Source organism: Geosmithia morbida, assembly GCF_012550715.1.
Source record: "Geosmithia morbida isolate 1262 chromosome Unknown scaffold_6, whole genome shotgun sequence".
NCBI classification, from domain to species: Eukaryota; Fungi; Ascomycota; class Sordariomycetes; order Hypocreales; family Bionectriaceae; genus Geosmithia; species Geosmithia morbida.
The window spans coordinates 472,353-491,631 of record NW_023336193.1 but is presented as its reverse complement, the minus strand read 5'-3'; the positions used below and the strand labels follow the sequence as shown (position 1 = coordinate 491,631).

General features: G+C 54.6%; 6 protein-coding genes across 6 annotated transcripts; 3 read left to right on the top strand and 3 right to left on the bottom strand.

Moving 5' to 3' along the window:
- Positions 1-2,625: 2,625 nt before the first annotated feature.
- GMORB2_6618 (uncharacterized protein) lies at positions 2,626-4,339 on the bottom strand (the record flags this gene model as incomplete). The annotated part of the gene is made up of 4 exons (XM_035468588.1): positions 2,626-2,677; positions 2,742-3,195; positions 3,708-3,730; positions 4,278-4,339. 4 exons carry the CDS (start codon positions 4,337-4,339, stop codon positions 2,626-2,628), a joined length of 591 nt encoding a protein of 196 aa, XP_035321722.1.
- A 1,234-nt stretch (positions 4,340-5,573) lies between these two features.
- GMORB2_6617 (nicotinate-nucleotide pyrophosphorylase (carboxylating)) lies at positions 5,574-6,527 on the top strand (the record flags this gene model as incomplete). Its single annotated transcript, XM_035468587.1, has 1 exon — positions 5,574-6,527. The coding sequence occupies one exon, from the start codon at positions 5,574-5,576 to the stop codon at positions 6,525-6,527; it is 954 nt and encodes a 317-aa protein (XP_035321721.1).
- Positions 6,528-6,863: 336 nt separating this feature from the next.
- Positions 6,864-8,387, bottom strand: GMORB2_6616 (Xaa-Pro aminopeptidase; the record flags this gene model as incomplete). Its single annotated transcript, XM_035468586.1, has 1 exon — positions 6,864-8,387. One exon carries the CDS (start codon positions 8,385-8,387, stop codon positions 6,864-6,866), a length of 1,524 nt encoding a protein of 507 aa, XP_035321720.1.
- A 769-nt stretch (positions 8,388-9,156) lies between these two features.
- Positions 9,157-10,966, top strand: GMORB2_6615 (Sugar (and other) transporter; the record flags this gene model as incomplete). Its single annotated transcript, XM_035468585.1, has 3 exons — positions 9,157-9,356; positions 9,538-10,512; positions 10,606-10,966. The coding sequence occupies 3 exons, from the start codon at positions 9,157-9,159 to the stop codon at positions 10,964-10,966; spliced, it is 1,536 nt and encodes a 511-aa protein (XP_035321719.1).
- A 222-nt stretch (positions 10,967-11,188) lies between these two features.
- GMORB2_6614 (cis-L-3-hydroxyproline dehydratase) lies at positions 11,189-11,811 on the bottom strand (the record flags this gene model as incomplete). The annotated part of the gene is made up of 2 exons (XM_035468584.1): positions 11,189-11,556; positions 11,625-11,811. The coding sequence occupies 2 exons, from the start codon at positions 11,809-11,811 to the stop codon at positions 11,189-11,191; spliced, it is 555 nt and encodes a 184-aa protein (XP_035321718.1).
- Positions 11,812-16,375: 4,564 nt separating this feature from the next.
- GMORB2_6613 (Sulfatase) lies at positions 16,376-19,226 on the top strand (the record flags this gene model as incomplete). Its single annotated transcript, XM_035468583.1, has 4 exons — positions 16,376-17,193; positions 17,388-17,553; positions 17,707-17,813; positions 17,927-19,226. 4 exons carry the CDS (start codon positions 16,376-16,378, stop codon positions 19,224-19,226), a joined length of 2,391 nt encoding a protein of 796 aa, XP_035321717.1.
- Positions 19,227-19,279: the final 53 nt, after the last annotated feature.

Sequence of the window (19,279 nt, the reverse complement as noted above, 5' to 3'; positions counted from 1 at the left end):
GGAAAGAAAGAGAGAGATCAAGATAGAATAAGGAATAGGAAGAAAAGAAGAAGAAGAAAGAAGAAGAAAAAGGGGACCTTAGACTTCTCTCTTGCTATCCCATCACGGACGCTCAATCCCCTAGTGACGATTACTATGCCCTATGGAGATTCTCAATTTTCAATACAAACTTATGTCTGTCGTGATCTCTCTTTTCTTTTTTTTTTTCTTTTCTTTTTTTCCGTATATTTTTTCATGAAATGGCCTTTGTAGACTGTACATAGGATAAAACGTCTCGTACCTCCCTCGATACTCTTGTACTGGCACTCTGTCCATCATTTTCCTCCTCTTGACCTGTTTATGCCGCCTCTGGAATGTTACCCGTTCGCATCAGTAGCAATACTAGTAGTGATAGCAGAGTACTTTTTCTGTACCGTAGACTTTTGCGGTCTTTTCTTTTCTTTTTTTTTCTCCTTCGGGGTCTAGCCGTACGTAGTCTCTCTTCTCCGTTACTTGTCAATGACCGCTTTAATAATACGTTATTACTAGCATCAACGTGGCTCATGGCTCATGACTCGTGATAGCCTCTCTCTCTCTCTCTCTCTCTCTCTCTCTCTCTTTCCCTGATAGGCATAGCCTTTGGGCCTGTCTACGACCCATTCATGATGCGAAGACAGGCACCTCCTACCCGGCCTTCCCGGGGAGTAGGACGGGTATTTGGCATGGGATTTCGGTGCTCGCCCCTTGCTCTGCCTTTGTTCGGACGTCCCTCAAGTCCATGTGAAATAAGACCGACCGACACGCCCCCCTTTTTAGTGACCATGAGTCGATGACAGGCCTGCGCACGCCTACGAGGCTGGCCTGCTCACTTGATCTGACGTGTATGTACGTATCATCGCACGGGATGGCCATGCATGATCCTGGCATACGCGGCAACTCTCTTCTCTTACGACTCCGCGGAAGACTTTTTTTTTTTTGTCCGACTTCCGTCCGAGCTGCCGAGCTGTCGTGCCACCTGAAAGGTAAAAAAAGGTAATATTCTGTACATGTACATGGGTGCGTTCAGCTACGAACTCGTAGCTGGTCTCTCTGGTCAATGCATACGAGCGAGTATGACACATGGGGTTGGACCGGTTCGACTTTACATACGAGTACGAGCATATATATATATTGTACAACGCACGTGTGGTGTGGTGCGTATATAAATAGGTTTTGACATGCACAAGATGCACGGATTGGATAGAGTAATATATAATGGTTATTAATCGAAGAGGGAATAGAAACAAAGGCTGTCTATCGTATTGATTGTATAGGAAATAGGGGCATTCGGGTGCCCCTTGGATAGAAGTCACGTGGCTCTATGAAATGTCTCATATCGGAACCACAGGTGTCGCGTATAAGAAGTCGAGCGATCCTTTCAGCTTGGGCTTTCTTTGTCATATGATATTGTGGCAGAGTAATCTGTCCTGATTACTCGTGTACAGCCTACAGCTAAAGGTTGCTTTCGCAGCACAATGAGTCAGGTGTCGGATACTAGGGTTGGACGTTCGATGCCGCTTAGCGTTGCCTGTCGAGCCGCCGGTACTGGTAGTCGAGATACTCCATCCAGGTTGTGTAGTAGAGCTTTTCCTGCTTCCTCACCGTCTCGATCAAGGCTCGGGCAAGCCGGCACCCCATCGCTCGCCGTAGTCGCGGAACCGTCGGCAGTGTAGGGTCCTCTCGAATGGTGCCGCTGCCTCTCACGTTCCCGATATCCATCCTTCCATTCCCGACCTGTGCAGGATCAGCTTCGACCTCGGCCGGCCAGCATTTGCTCGCCACCGTCGCGACGTCTCTGCGTAGCTGTCAACGTCCCAGAATCTCGTCATAGATAGGGTCGGCAGAGCGTGAGGGGCGACCGCCTTCATCGACGAGCTCAGACACCCGTGCATCGACGTCATCAAGATCGAGCAGGCGCGGACTAGCCATAGGGCTCTGAGCTAGGTCTCGTTCTCAGGTCGCTACGTTGAAATCATGTGCTGTCGATGCTGCTCCGTGTGCTCGTGTTCCGCATCACATCGCCTACTCCCTACCGCCTTCTCAACCGTGTTTCTGCCCTCTGCCGGTCTCCGCAACCGCCGCGACCGCCGCGACCGCCGCAACCTCGGATGAGGGAATATTCAACTGGAAAGGCATCTGCACAGAGGGTGGTTCACCGTGGAGAGAGCATCATCCTCGCCGATGGCACACCACTCTTTTCTATCGTCGGGCCGCTAGATTGACTCGCCACCTCTTCCTGCCGATCCCGTCCGAAGCTCAACATATAAATAGCGCTTCCTGCTTGCTCGTAGCAGCATCATCAGCATCCTTCTTTCTCCCTTCTGACATCAACAACGGGGATACAGAGGCACCGATACGAGAACAGGAGAGGGGAGGAAAGAGGCCGTCATAGGGGGAGAGGTCTATTCCTAGCACTCAGTTAGGTGACGAGGGCGTTCCCCTCTTCAGATTGGATAGGATAGAGACATCATGGCCGACAGCGATGGCACACGCTCGCATACAGACACAGCAGCGGCTATATAAGCCAGCATTCTACGATTTCGATCGTAGCCTCTCCACGCAACGTCGCGGCAGAGGAGAGGATCGACAGTGTGCCAGCATCCGTGCCTAGCGGGTCGAACTCTGTATCTGGAGGAGGACCATCAGGACGGCAGAGCACCTGTATCGACGAGATCAGATCAGCAGACGATCGGGAAGTCGGCATGAGGCGTGACTCGGCTTACGCTGCTGTCGTGCCCCAGATCACCTCTGCTTTGGCGGGCGTGCTCAGGACGAGATGCAGGGCGAGGAGGAGTACGAAGCCGGTGATGCCGCCCAGCCGAGCGTTGATGTTGGGTAGCACGTTCAGAATCCACAGTGGGCCGATGAGCATGGACAGTGCAAAGGGAAACGAGATGAGACCGAACACTCTGCGCGCCCTCTCCTTATTCAGCACTACCGTCTTTTCGTCCTCGCCGTCAGAGCTCTTAAAGAATTTGGCGAACAGGCGCAGCAGTGGCGGCAGACGCAATGGCGGAAGCACGTAGACCAGATCATCGACCTCATCCACGTAACGCTTCTCGCTTGGTTCGATGGCTGCACTGTTAGATCCCGCGTGCCAGTGCTTGACACTCTCAACGTCCCAATTCTTAACCCTGCACCGGTCGGCAACGTTCTGGAATGCCAACCAGCGTTCATCTGCACGAGTCCGCATTAGCTGATAACAGAGAGCCGACGGCGGCCACCAGGCTGTTGGGTGATGGGATAGAGGGGCATGCCGTAGAGTTTCAGTTTCTCCTGTACTTCCCACACGAGCTTGTGCCTGCTGGCTTCTCTCGTATCCGTCTACCCGTGGTCGGCGTCGCTGTGGTCTGTCCAGCCTTTCTCTCCGGAGGAGGCGTCGCTGTCATGGTTGCGGGGCGGGGTGCAGCTGCGGTTGGCGGCATGTTCTCCCATCTAGAGGTTGACGGCACAGACGTCGGCAGCATACTCTATCGGGCTATATATGCCCAGTCATGATCTGGCCTCTGTACAATGGTGAGCAGGCCTTCACGTATGATGCCGGACCCGACCTTGCTCTACAATGTTGCTGTGCCGCACGCTTGAACCACCGGCGAAGGGTGGTTGGCCGCCGAAGCAGGCTGTCTATGCATCCGCAGCGCCATCGGTTCAGCAAGCAGCTGGCTATCGGGCAGCGGAGCGATCTCGACCGGGCGCCAGTGCAGCTTGGACACTTGAGTGGGTGGTTAGTATTCCGCAATATCTCCTACATCCCACATCAACGTCTTGCCATCTATGGTGGTCGCTCCGACAAACGTCCATCTGCAACTCAGTTTTGACCCATCATCCTTGCCATCTTCGATGAGATGGAAGATAGGAAGAAGGAAGACTTCGAAGCAAGTTAAAAAGGTGTTCGACAAGGTGGAAGATGTCGGCAATAAAGTTCGGAGAGACTCATATTGCGAGCCGTCGCAACACCCTCCAGGACGGCAAGCTCCAGCGTCACGAGATTCAATAGAGATGGCTGCAAATAGAAGACCGCCGGAATGGGAGAGGATGATGACAAGGGACGAGCGGCAGAACCACACACGTCTCAGGGAAGACCAGCACAACCACGTACGTCCAGGCCGACGGGTCACCGGACCCAGACGATAATGATCACGAGACAGCGGCCGCGGCCGCAAGAGACGACGCGAACGAGGGAGCGAGTGGCATACGGCAGGAGGGTCGAGGGGGTTCAGAAGAAGGGGCCGGGGGCGAGAGCTCGAGGAAAGGAGCACGTTCGGATGAGGAACAGGCCGTACGTCCGGGGGCCAATTGAGGATGGGAAATTGGAGGCCATGATTGGAACACTGTACGCCTTGACGAATGCTCCAGTCTGCAACGTAAGCTTTTCACCTGCGTCCCAGATGAACGCAGAACGATAATATTCTCCGGTGGACTGAGTGGACCGCGCTGAACCCTTCACTTCGCCTAGATGTATCATGTTACGGCCCGTCAAGCGATCTTCACGTGCACCCTTACCTTTTCTTTCTCTCTCACTCACCATCAAACTCACTCACTCGTACACGAACTAACTAATATACGATCGCTTAGCGATCGCAGCAACTAGAAAGCCCCTCTGATCATTAACGGATCCTAATGAGCATCCAATCTATAATAAAACTGAAAACCCTCCAGCGAGGACACTCTTTATATCGTAGCTATCAGTAATACAGTCGACGCTTCTATGTAAACCAGTTCCTGATTATCAATCACCTATGACTATAACTGCCTCATTGCTTTAGTCCCGCACATCCTACCTGTGTCGCCTACATATAAATCGACGTCATCTCTGACTACCCTATAGCTTAGAGCTCGTGCTTCCTGCTAGCGACGCCAAGCGACAGCCCGCAGGCGTGGTCATAGTAGCTCTGCCTACTAGTACGTCCCGGGTCGATGAGTGTGTGTCTTGCTGCTTGCTTGGGAAGAAGGAAATCTATCTATGAGGTTATCTACAGAATGAATGTGGCAGCAGCCTCTGGCTGCTTAGTCATACAATCTTGGGTGCCATAAGGTGAACCTCAACGTCACAGTAAAGGAATTAATTAGTAGTATTATAGAGATAAGAGAGATACCTCCGTGGCACTAACCGCACTATTATCAATGAGTTCTCTCACTTATTTCCCAATGTCTTAGTTATAGAGGTCTATAATCATATGCTCATACTTTTCACAAAATGAGATTGAATCCTTTGAATTTATAGGATAGAGCAACCTCTCTCCCCCCTCTGGTCTAGAGAAACAACCTAAGCGCTAACTCTTAGTCATGAGTCCTTGAACCGGAGATCTCTCCCCGCAATCGCAGTGCGCTAGCTCTTCCCCCACTTGTGCGCCCTGTCATCAACTTTTTGTTCATATCCATAGTAAAGAGAAAATACATGGATAATCGAAAGGAAAGAAGGAAAGAATAAGCAACAGCACATAACCATCTTTTTTATTTCGTCTTATTTGCTCTTACCGTCTCCAACCGTCAAGACCTTGAGACACATCATCATCACCGTCGTCATCCTCTCATCCCCTCCATCACGCACCGCAATGGTCTCCGACGTCCCCATCTCCCAGGGTTCACCCGCCCATCTCCTCCCACCCAGCTGGAAGACGCAAGTGACGGCCTGGCTAGCCGAGGACACGCCATCGTTCGACTACGGGGGTTTCGTCGTGGGAGAGGGCGAGCGCACGGCCACGCTGTGGGGGAAGTCGGCCGGCGTTATCGCGGGCCGGCCCTTCTTCGACGAGGTCTTCGCGCAGTGCGGGTGCGAGGTGGAGTGGCGCGCCGCCGAGGGGTCCGAGGTCGACCTGATGGCCGAGGAGGGTGGCAAGAAGGCCTTGGCCACGGTGCGGGGCCCCGTGCGGGGGATCCTGCTCGGCGAGCGCGTCGCCCTCAACACCCTGGCGCGCTGCTCCGGCATCGCCACCCGCAGCAGGGAGCTCGTCAGCCTGCTGCGCGAGGCGGGGTACCGCGGCACCCTGGCCGGCACCCGTAAGACGACCCCCGGTTTTCGACTGGTCGAGAAGTACGGCATGCTCGTCGGCGGCGCCGACGCCCACCGCATGGACCTCAGCGCCATGGTCATGCTCAAGGACAACCACGTCTGGAGCAGGGGCAGCATCGCCGACGCCGTGGCCGCCGCCAAGTCCGTCGCCGGCTTCAGCGTCAAGATCGAGGTCGAGGTCCAGTCCGAGAAGGAGGCCGACGAGGCCATCGACGCCGGGGCTGACGTCGTCATGCTCGACAACTTCGGCCCCCAAGAGGTCAGGACGGCCGCCGCCAGCATCAGGGAGAGGTGGGCTGGCAAGAAGAATTTCCTTCTCGAGGTGTCGGGTGGCCTGAGGGCTGACAATGTCGAGCCTTACGTTTGCAATGGTGAGTTTTTCTTCGTAAAAGTCATGCTTTTCATCTCTCTCATCTTTGCGTATGAAGTTTCGTCTATCCTTTCCTTCCTTGCTCCCTTTTCCTTCTCCCTCCTTTTCTCCCATCGTCGTTGCTAACACCCCCCCCCCCCCCCCCCCCAAGACATCGACATCATCTCGACAAGTTCCATCCACCAGGGCGTCCCCCACCTCGATTTTTCCCTCAAGATCGACCACTAAACAACACGAGAGAAAGACTGCCCAGGAGTAAAACAGCACAAGAGAAGAGGAGAGGTGATCAAACATGTAGAATACGTATACACACGCACACGCACAGACGTACACACGTCATGCGTGTAATAATAAGCCATCATGCCACCAGTTTATAGATCCCATCTCTCCCACATAGACGCCCACAGTTCACGTCACTCAGACCGCACAGCACGGTCTTTTACACGCGCGCAGATTTGCCCCTCACGGCTCCCTCAGACCCCTGGCCCTCGTCCCCGTAAGCAGCTCAGCCTCCCCGTCCTCCTTGACAAGGTAGATGTCCTCGTGGCGCACGCCAAACTTGCCCTCGAGGTAGATACCTGGCTCGGCGGTGAAAGTCATGCCGGGAGACAGCAGAACGCCCTTGTTAAACTTGTTCAGGTAGGGAGACTCATGGGCCTTGATGCCGATCCCGTGGCCGAGACGGTGGGTGAAGCCGTATCCGTAGCCTGCATCCTCGATGACGGTGCGGGCGGCGATGTCGACGCTGGCAGCCGTCTGGTTGGGCCGGAAGGCCTTGGCTGCGGCGGTCTGGGCATCCAGGACGATCTGCCATACCTTGGCCTTTTCCTCGTACAGCGGGTCCTGCCACTGGACGGCCGCCTCCGTCTCCGAAGAGGACGAGGGCCCGTCGATGAGGAAGGATCTACAAATGTCAGACGAGTAACCCAGATAATGAGCGCCTACGTCGATGACGACCATGGTGTCGTACGTGAGCTCCTTGCCGCCCGTGACGAAGCCGCCGTGGGGGAGCGCGCCGTGCTCCTCGAACAGGACGATGTCGAAGAAGGGCTGGAAGCCGATGGAGAGGAGAGCGTTGTCCAGGATACTCATGACGTCGTCCTCGGTCAGGCCGGGGACGAGGCAGGGCCTCATGGCGCGCACGGCGACGACGGTACCCGTGTTGACGGCACGGACGAGCTCCACCTCGGCAGGGCTCTTTGTCTGGCGGACCAGTTCGACGGCCGGGGTGAGGCCGACGGTCCGGAACCCGGCAGACTCCAGCCCGCGGGTGATGAAGTCCCTCATCTCCTCATCCACCATGACCCTGACGGCTCCGCTGCTTCCGGCGCCGGCAAAGAGCCTGGAGTTGATCAGCGTCTCGTACGGGTCCCAGTGCTCCTCCCACTCCACGATGTCGAGCTCTTCGTCGTGCGAGGGTATGCCCAGCATGCGCACGCGTCCGGCCTCAAACGAGGGGGACAGGTAGGCTGTCTTGGCCCGGACCGCGTCGACCGCACCATCACCGCCGTCGCCGATCTCGGGCATGATGACCATGAGGAAGGGCCTCTCCTCGGGCTCCCACGGCTCCCAGTCCACCTGCGAGATGTTTCCGTAGTATTGGAACGTGTAGCCCGGCTCCAAGACGAAGGCGTCGATGCCGTCCGCCGCCAGGGCTCGCGCCAGCCTGTCGCGCCGCTCGAGGAACTCGCTCGCCTCGATTGGCGTCGCGCCGTCCAGGAAGGACAGGTCCGACCTGAGGTTGTCGATTGCACACTGCTGGACCTGCGCCGCCGAAGGATGAGGAGGAGCCTCCTCCGGCTGCTGATGCTTCTCCTCATGGTGACGGTGAGAAGAAGAGCTGTGGCGGGGGTAGGAGGAGAGCAGACTGGTCATGAGGAGAAGGGCAACGGCGGCCGTGAGACACCACTTCACCCTTGACCTGCGACTGCTCTGATCCCTCCGTTGCCGTGTGGCCTTGTCGTCGTATATCTCTGAGGAACCCATCCTTGTCTTCTGGAAAGAAGAGAAGAAGAAGAAGAAGAAGAAGAAGAAGAAGAAGAAGAAGAAGAAAAGAGGGAGAGAAAGAAGCCAAGAAGAGAATCAATTCCCCCCTTCCTCTGCTGTTGTGTGAGGAAAGGAAGGAGAATAGAGATGAGCGCCAGCAGCAATGGAAAATGCCAAACCAGCATTCAATGCCGGCCTTTCACTTTCGGACCCCGCCCCTCTTCCCCTTCGCATTGACCTTCCCTCCGGACCGTCGCTACAAGTTTATCTTCTTCATACTCCGCTCTGTTGATACTCACACCATATCATGACCCCGTACCCGCTCCCCCCAAAGTGGGAACTGATACGTGGGGTGGACTGCCAATTGGTGCCAAGGGACAAGCCCCCTCCCCCAAAAAAAAAGCGTGCAGGGATGTGTATTAGACGAAGCCGAAGCCTGTTTGATAATACTGTCTGCCGTATCTTTCGGCTTTTCAAGCGTCTCTTAGAGATCTATTGGTACATCGGAGGACTCTGAGGATAACCCCCCCCCCCCCCCCCGTATCGTACGTACCTGTACGTGGGAGGTGAAATCGGGATAAGGAACTGGTTTACCGACCAAGTTGAGATAAGTCAGGAAGCGGGACTTTTATCTCACCTCTATCTTGCTTTCCCTTTCATTCATTTCATTTCCTTCTACTCCGTATGTGTCTTTCTTATCCCTCTTTCCATCTCGCTTCTTCCTTTACTTTCTGCATATTAAACTTGCCCAGAAACATCGACGCTGATAATGACGACTCAAGTTGAAACCAAAGAGGCTGATGCTATCACCACGAGCCGACATGACGCGACCAAGCAGCTCGATAAGAAGCAGGAATCAGACATCGAGGTTGGCGTCGTTGTAGATGAACCGGAAAAGACATACTACAGTCGGTTGTCAGTCTGGCTCATGGTTTTGTTTTCTGGTCTAGCCATCGGATCAGACGGATAGTAAGATGCTCTTCTCTCTCTCTCTCTCTCTCTCTCTCTCTCTAGCCCTATTCCATTTCTACATACATGTACACATGTGATCCCCTCCCTTTCACTGCTCGAGATTCGTTTTTCGTCGTCCTTGACGTGGTGCATGATTTCGCATGGCCTCGCCCGACCCGTTAACTTACACGTGATGAAGCAACGCTGCCGTGATCGGAAATGTCCAACTCCTCATGGCAGTCATCTACCCCGACACGCTGACCAGCTCCATCTCGTCGCGCCTGAGCAATGCCTTCCTGATCGGCATGATCTTGGGGATGCTCATGTTCGGGCACGTGGTGGATCAGTTCGGGCGCAAGACGGGGGCCGTGGCGACCACCATCCTCCTCGTTGTGGGGATAGCCCTGTCGGCCGGGGCCAGCGGGACCACGGATCGGGGCCTGTTCTGGATGCTCATCGTGGCGCGGGGCGTGGCCGGGGTGGGTGCCGGGGGCGAGTACCCCGTGTCCGGGGCGGGTGCGGCCGAGGCCACGGACGAGAGCGATGCGTACCGCCGGAACCGTGGCTTCATGTTCGCCATGCTGGCCGACCTGTCGGCGTCGCTGGGGTACGTGTGGGCCGGGCTCACGCCTCTGCTCCTGCTGCTGTGCGTCGGCCAGCGCGAGTCCGGGTACCCGGCCGTGTGGAGGACGTCGTTCGCCCTGGGCGCCTTCCCGCCCCTCGTCATCTTCTGGTTCCGCATGCGCATGTCCGTCGCCACCGCCTACCGCCGATCCGCCATGCGTAAGCAGCGCGTACCCTACCTCCTCGCCCTGAAGCGCTACTACCGGCCCCTCATCGGCGTCGCCACATGCTGGTTCCTCTACAACTGGATCTCCATCCCCTTTGGCATCTTCAGCTCCACCATCGTGTCGCGCGCCAACGTCGGCAACAGCCTCGTCAAGAACCTTGGCTGGGGCGTCGTCATCAACTGCTTCTACCTCCCCGGCCCTTTCCTGGGCGGCTATCTCTCCGACAGGCTGGGCCGTCGCCAGACCATGGCCCTCGGCTTCTTCCTCCAGGCCTGCCTGGGATTCATCCTCGGTGGTGCGCAGTTCAAGATCCAGCCCATCTTCCCGCTTTTCGTCGTGCTGTATGGGATCTTCCTCACTCTAGGAGAGGTCGGTCCTGGAAGGTATGTACTGATGACACACATCACCTCCTATCTTACATACGCGCGCGCGCGCGTGTGTGTGTGGTTGATGGGCTAACTTGTCGAGTCGGATAGCACCGTTGTCCTTGCTGCTTCCGAATGCTTCCCGACCTCTATTCGCGGTCAGATGCTTGGCTTCATCGCTGCCTGGTCCAAGGCCGGGGCCGCCATCGGAACCCAGGTATTCACTGCCATCCTTAACTCGTACGTAGACGACCCCTCCAAGGGTGACCAGGTCGCTTTCTTGATCGGATCGGCCTTTGCCGTCCTCGGTGCCCTCGTGGCCTATTTCGTCATCCCGGACGTGTCGAGGCGTCTCGAGGATGACGACGAGGCCTGGAAGGCGTATCTGGCTGCCAACGGGTGGGAGGCCACTTGGGGTGATTCCGAGACCAAGGATCCTCAGGGTGTCATCATGGACAGATCTGCCAACTAGTAGTGTCTCTTAGAGGAGATGTGACATGGACTGGTACGTGTGCATACATACGCGTGGGTGGTGGGTGCATGGGTGCGTGCGTGTGTGTGTGTGTGTGTATGTTCAACTCATAATTTTGCAACCAAGAATCTTTACTTCTGATCAAACAAACAGCGGTACCGGTTGAGCTGTAGTCCGCAATAGCCATTGGGACTCCATGTCTTGGCCAGAGCGGACGCCACTTCAGGCAGCACGGATCCACGACTGGATACTCCCGAAATGGTAGCCTCTTCCCGTCATCTCCGGCCCATAGTGTGTATGTTTTGCCGAGGCCTTGACAGAGATAACGGGCTCGATCATGCACCAGCACGTATCGGTTACGATGCGCGCGCTAAAGGCCTCGACGGCATCGACGTAACTATGCTTAGCAGCCTGGCCGCATACGTGTCGGTTGGTGACGAGCATGAGCTGCGTATCATCTGCCTTGGCCTTTCCAGCGCACAGCTTGGCGACAAGGGCTAGTTCCGGTAAGGTGAGATCGGGGTTCCCCAGGGAGACCAGATTGATTGTGCCGTCGCTGCTGTCTGCAGTGCGATCTGCCGAGTTGGGCTCTATCCAGGGCCGCCTTAGGGCATGCCAGGCAGGGCCGGGTCGACCCCAAGCTGATCCCAGCGCTGACGGTCGTCTCTGAGCGAGCTGCACGTCGTGGGAACGACAAACTTGCCGCCTCGGTCGAGGAGCCTCTGGGGGATGAGCAGGCTGGTCTCGCCGACGCAGACGCACGCGTCAATGTAGACCCGGGAGACGTCAATGAGGCTCGTGGCGCCCTGCACGGCAGCAAGCTGCACAAGAATCTCCATGGCCATCTGTGAGTAGCCTCGCAGCTGCTGTCGAAGAGTTTTCGGTCCGACTCTGTCAGGGCCATGACCTGGTCCGTGGACGGGCAAGGCAGTGAAACGAAAGCAGTACTGCTAGTAGCAGTAGACGTGCTGCTTCCTTGTATAGCAGTAAGAGCACTACCAGCACATGTCACCACGAGTCCGTCGTGCCTGACATCTGCAGAATGGACACCCAGTAACATAGCAGAAACATCGTCGTCGTCATCGTCGTCGTCGAAGGGTTGACATCGCAGCCGCCTTACGGCAGTCGTACAAAGAGTCCGATGTTGGTGCTATCGCGATGATTGCGTGAGCACGAGTTACAGCATAGCCTTCTGATGTGGTTTAGGCCACTTGGGCTGCTATCTTGCTATCACGTCCCTATGACGATACAGATAGGAGCCAAAAAGTCGAGAGAGAATCATGGATGGAAAGCGCCCGTACACACAAATCAATATAGTGTATGAGTACTGCGATGATTCGTCGCCGACCTGCGTGAGTAGTGTACGCCGTCCAGTTGTTCCTGGGGGGCATTCGTAAGCGTAAAACACGAACGACTTCATAGGCTGACCAGATCGAAGCCGATATCTTTCTTTCTCGTTCTGTCACGTGGCTAACACGGACACTGTCATGATCTGTGCTGTTTTTTTTTTTTTTTGTTTTTTTACATCTTCAAAGCAATGAACGTATCATGTAACAAGATACTAGTTGAGGTGACAATGTTTGACGAGGTTGTGCTCTGTATTGCTGTCGTAGTTTACAACCACTATCAAGTATATGTACTCTCTCTGCTGGGCTAAACATTCATGATATCACAACTTGGCTCTACTATAATATCATATATTTATCATATATTATATATACCATGCCGGTACTTCTGCATCCGGTCTCTTGACCCTTGGACCTTGGCGCTCTTGGCATCATCTGGTGGCACCCGATGGCGTATCCACTGCATCTGGCCGTTCAGAGCTAATGGAGAAAGTGCCATAAAGATTGGGACAAAATAAGAATAAAAGCCGGGGGAAGATGGCTTGGCGTGATATATCTCTTTTTTCCTGTCCCCGATCATGAAGATACGGAAATGTACATATAGCATCTGAATGAAGAGGCTCAGTAATTATGTCAGATGGATATATCTGTAGGGTATGCGGAATATTTTATTTCCGTTCTGTATGTCCGACATACGGAGGCATTTTCGTCCGGTGAGACATTCGTGTGAGGAAAATCCTACTGATCAGCACGATACATCTGGCCTATCATCATAGCAGAGCCCCTGAGGCTTATGGGGTTATTTCCATGTGCGAGTAAGAAACAATACGGATCCCACCCGTACAAAACATGTTGCGATCAAGGTAGGTGCCGACCATGGGCCAAAACGCCACGGGTGAGAGCTGAGAGGGTTCAACGACCATATAAGATCAAGGCGTACGAAACGCGATGTCTGAGCAGTGACGAGTTCCTGGATCCGGCTGTTCGGTGTCACGATGCCAGGGTGCAAGACAGTTGCGTGCAAGATAGTTGCGTATCAAGAGGGTCCTCTCTGTCTCAGATCTCAGACATGAACAATGCAAAAAGTCGATTGGACAAGAGCCAGGAAAGAAGAGGAGGAGAAGGGAAAGGTGCATGATACAGACAGTTTCTTGTCTCCGAGACAACTGGACGCGACGAACCGGCTGGCGTTTTTGCCAAGATGCAAGGGAACACTGGGGGCATCTTCTTCTTCGTCCATGAAGCCCCGATGTGGCCTATCTCGTCTCGGGAAGGCAGCTAATATTTTTTTATTACCATCGTCGCAGCCCCGAGATTCCATTACAGGACATGCAAACTGGTTATCGATAGCCAGTGATTGACACCCGCCATTGTCGTTTCTTGCATTGATTATCGTCGTTTCACGCGCGCTGTGAGCTGCAGATGTGCCGATACAAGCGTGCCGATCTACGCGGATGGCTGTGTTTCTCATGTGTGGCTGTGTCGATGATTGTGTGTGTGTCGCAGACCTTTTGTATGCTTGATGAGAGGGAGTAGAGAAGGCTGATTAACATGGAATCCAAAGCGTAGATGGTGATAATACCGAGCAGAGAGATTGGGATTCTTCTTCTGGAGAGAGAGAGAGAGAGAGAGGGCATGGTTGAGAAGACGGAGAGAGGAGATGGGGATCAGGGAGGTGTAATAGTGGGCTGTCAGTGGACTGGTTGTACTCGTCATGTCATATGACTGGTTTGATTATTCAGCTGTACGAGAGGATGATGGTAGGGAGAGACTGAAGAGATGAAGGAGAGCAGGATTGGAAAAGGAAAAAAGAAGAGAGACGGGAAATGACGAACAGAGAAACTGGAAACGAGAAGACAGTCGGAGCGACGACAATATCATGCGAGATTTGTGTGTTTCGAAAGCTGGATGGGGCAGACCACATGTTCATGGGGCTGCTCTCTTTCTTTCCCCTGTTTCCTTGCCCCTTTGTTTCCTTGCCCCTTTGTTTCCTTGCCCCTTTGTTTCCTTGCCCCTTTGTTTCCTTGCACCTTTGTTTCCCCATGATGCATCACTTGCGAGTTGATACTGCATACTACTAGTAGCTGGCATCTATATCACCACCCTGAACAACCCCCTGCAGGATCAGATGATGTAGACCATGGGGACGATGGTGTGATTGACCCTGTAGACGTCACCGTTGGCCGTCATTGAGAGCAACTGGACCACTGGGACTGGGGGCACGATGGGCATGTGGAAGTCCTATGCCGCGCATCTTTCTGCACCTGCATCCGGTCTCATGTGGGCATCTGCCATCATTTTGTGGGAGAGTGACGTGATTTTGGGACGAAGAATCATCAGCCTTTTGGCTGTACGACCGTAAATCCCTTCTTCCCTGGTAGCCTTTGGTATCACTCACTCTTGGTTGCGTCCATGGTAATTCCGGTTTCCGGTATTCACAAGATAGCATTACATCACAACTCTGGCATCAGCTCCTTCTACCAAGAACCTCTGCCATGGTTGGACGGTCGTCACGTTATCATTATCTCTATCTGTATTGTGATCTGACGCGTGAAGGTGAGTGAAGTTATCCGATGTTTTGCTAGATGTGTGCCTGAGGCTGCACATCCGGGGATAGAAAACCTTCCTCCCCTTGTGGCATTCGGCCGTTGATGCAAGACGATTAATCACCCTACCTTCTATTGTCGTATCTATCAGTACCACCGGGACCATCGCATCGCAGTGTACGAGTACAGTTACTAGGCTCCCGCACATCCCGTTCAATCCCATCCAGTGGGAGGCGATGGCACTGGTAGTAGCTTTGCGAGAATGTACCCGTAGTGTAGACAGTAGATGTCCAGACGTACGCCAAAACGCAGTAGCCCGTGTATTAGCCCCCAGCTGCAGCCAATTTGGCAGCATCAGCAGTCCAACACGCGCTGTAGATCCGCGCTGGGAATGGCACTGGCGCTGTAACTCCGACACCTTGAGCACCAGTACTGCTACTGATACTCGCATCGTATTCCCAAGGGAATGGATGGACAGATGAAGACAGTATTAGTAGTAGTACTGCAAAAGGTTAGCAGTGTAATTGCAGTACCAATACGTGCTCATCCTCTCATAAGCTACAGACCAAGATGTAAGTATCGACTCATACTGATACATGCACATGATAGATATGTAATACCATCAATGCTTCATCACCGCCATCAGATCAGTGCCGAATTCGATCCACCCCTGCCCCTTTGCCCCCTGTCCTATTACTCCCTGCCCCTGTTACCCCATACGACTCAGCTATTCCCCAAAATAGCCTATACAAGCCATGCTATAGGGGATCCCTTTTTTTATGGTGGAGAAGGTGCGTCTGTGGCTGTTGTCACTTTGGGTCTTCTTTTTCTTTCTCTTTCCCTCCCTCCAACCGACATCATCGACTGCTTTCTCTCTTTTTTTTTGTTTCCTTCAAACCTCCCACCCTCCCCTTTTAGCATTATTGAGGTTTTTTTTTTTTTTAAAAAAAAAAAAAGCTTCTACGATCTCCTCTTTATCCCATCTTATTGTTCAGTAAACCATCTGTACTTTCTCCCCCCTTCCTCTTTTTATCGCGGGGCCCACAACTTTGAATGACGTGCTATCGTCGTCTTTTCGCACAATCCTCTTCTGGCCAGCCTTTCAACGCCTTTGTTGATGGCGTGCTAATGCTTCCAAAACACGTTTGATTCACACCTCCCTGGACTTGTTCTACGGTCCCGAGTCTCCACCGGTTCCCGCCCCCCTAGTCTCGCGCCTTGGCTTTCGGGAGTCGGACCTCCCTTTCGGTCAGCCTCCCGTCGTCTTACTCGGCATTTGTACGCTTTTAACAAACCAAGCCCAGACTCTGGCTACTCGTCTTCCGGTCCGGGATCCCCCCTTTCCCGCCCCCACTTGGGGGAGAACCTGTTTGATTCCCGGTCCTGGGACCTTGCTATCCATCATATCGGCAGCCAAGAAAACCTTAAAAGACACAAAGGGCGGGGGCCATTGGACGGACAAGATACAACTAGTTTCCCAGAGACTACGAGTATCTTGCGCATGGGAGTCAGCAAAGATGGTGTACATCGTTCTGTCTCGTGCCCAAGACGCACCAGTTCACCATAGTCACCCGCACAGGCGTACGAGTACGCGGCATGGGAAGCTGTCTGATGTCATTTCACCATCTGCCAGGCCCGCTATCCCTTCCTCTAGGGTCAATACCCGGGTGGAGGCGGTAGACGACGACGAGTGGGACGGCAAGAATAATGGCGCCGCCACGTCGACGCCGATGCCGACACCGTCTCGCTCGACTGCCGTGTCTATTCCCGGGAAGCATGTCGCTCCGCGATCTGCCAATGAGTATATGAACGAGCACAAGGACACCACTCCTGGAACATCCTCACGACCTGGTCTACTGTCTCCCGAATCCCAGACGCCCGGCACCCCAGACAGCACTTCTGCAAGCAAAGCAGCTGCCTCCTCTTCTGCCCCCGCTGCAGCCGCCGCCACCGACCGCACCAGCAGCACCAGCTTTTGGCGTTCCTGGAGAGGCATTGTCATCATGGTCGCAGCTTCATCCCTTGCCCTCGGTCTGGGCCTTGGCCTTGGCCTCGGTCTCGGTCTTCCCAACAACCAGAACAGGGATACCACCACCGGAGGAGGTAACAGCATCCAAAGCACAAAGCCCAACATTGTCTTCATCATGTCCGATGATCAGGACAAGCAGCTCAACTCGATGGACTACCAGAGTGCCATCCAGCGCGAGCTGGTCGCCAAGGGCACCCAGTTCGTCAACCACTACACCAACACCGCTCTCTGCTGCCCGAGCCGCTCCACCATCCTCCGTGGTCAGACTGTTCACAACACCAACCTGACCAATGTCCAGCTCCCTGGGTAAGTTTTTAGCTTCTTCCCCGCCTCTCCACACGTGCCTACACACATGTACATAGAATAATGCCTCTACACCACCCTCTTCCTCTACTCTCCGATACCCCACACACTTGCATACATACGTACAGCACACCTACACGCCCACACACACCTACACACCCTCGGGCATAAACTGACTCAACACACGGGCTTCTCAGTGGCTCCTACAACAAATGGGTGGCCTCTGGTCAGGATGAAGAGTATATCCCCCACTGGCTTCAGCAGGCAGGCTACAGGAACGAGTACGTCGGCAAGATTATGAACGGCTTCGGTACCTCCAACTACAAGACTGTTCCCAAAGGTTGGGATCATAGTGACATGCTGGTACGTCATCTTAGTTCCACCACTAGTAGTTGCTTGCCATCTTTAGCTTGTCACCCTAGCGCGCTACCCCTTGAGCTCTGATATACCTCTACACCCTCACATCACCCTCATCATCCCCATCACGCCATACTCGACTAACGTTTCTGGGCCTAGCTCGAGCCTTACATCGACGACTTCAACACCCCCGTCTTCTCGGCCAACGGGGAGGACCCCGTCTATTACGAGGGCTTCCATCAGACGGATGTTATCCGCATCAAGGCGTACGTATACATTACTATTCCCTCACCCCGGTATACTGTCTCCTGATTCCAACGGAGAAGGGAACGTGGATCTCACCGTGAGAGCTGCAGTTCAGCTGACACCTCATACATAGCCTTGACCGTCTGGATGCCCTCGCCGCCCAGGAAAAGCCCTTCTCCCTCTTCATCTCCCCGTTTGCGCCCCACATCGGCAGCATCGGCCAGAAGGCTCAGAGCCGTCCCATTCCCTGCAAGAGGCACAACCAGCTGTTCCCCGATGTCAAGGTTCCGCGCAACCCCAACTGGAACCCTGATGACGAGTACCAGCAGTCCAAGGGGGGCTGGCTGGGCTTCCTGCCCAAGATGACCGACACCATCATCGACTTTGCCGACTATGCCTACCGCTCGCGTCTGCAGGCCATTCAGTCCATTGACGAGATTGTCGAGGACGTCATCGCTAAGCTCGAGGAGAAGGAGCTCCTGAACAACACCTACGTCATCTACACGTCGGACAACGGTTACCACGTCGGCCAGCACCGTGTGCCCGCTGGAAAGTCGCTGTTCTTCTCGGAGGACACCAACCTCCCCTTTGTGGTCCGAGGGCCCAATGTGCCTCAGAATGTGACGTCCAAGGTTCCCGGCCTTCACCTGGACCTTGCCCCCACCTTTCTGGAAATCGCCGGTCTGGACCGTTCGAAGTGGCCCGAGTTCTTTGACGGCCGCAGCCTGCTGAACCAGTGGCACAACCCCCAGACCAGCAACGGTGACGGCTCTGGCAAGGGCAACGGCAAGGAGAGCATCAACGTCGAGTACTGGGGTCTGGCCTCCATCGAGGCTCCCAGCGGCGGCAGCCTGGGCTCTCCCTTCTACAACACGACATACAAGACCATCCGCACCCTGGGTGAGGACCAGAGCTGGCTGTACACCAAGTGGTGTAACGGCGATGCCGAGCTGTACAACACGTCTGACGACCCGTATGAGCTGACGAACCTGATACCCGCTGGCGCTCACAAGCGTGTCGAGGATCGGCTGAACGCCCTGCTCATGGTGACCAAGTCGTGCGAGCAAGGGTCCTGCCGCGACCCCTGGGGCCTCATAAGCCCGCCGGACGGTGCCCGTCTCACCACCCTGGGCCAGGCTCTTGACGCCTCCTACGACAAGTTCTTTGCCAACTTTGAGCGCGTCTCCTTCAACCAGTGCCTCACCTTCCAGGTTACCGACAACGAGGGCCCTTACTACCCGGAGATTACGGATGAGAACTCGGGTCTCGGTCGCGCCTACCGCAAGCCCACCTCGGGGCTGTCGTACAAGTTTGGCACCAGGAAGATCACCGCCAATGGTCTCCACGGTACAGCTGCCCAGCGCAATTCCACCTACGATGAGCTCACTTCATCGTCTCGCAAGCTGACGGCCGACGAGATTAATACGAGCTGAGCGCATACGGTTTCCTTCTTGGATATGTCTCTTTTTGCATTTATGATAAATTT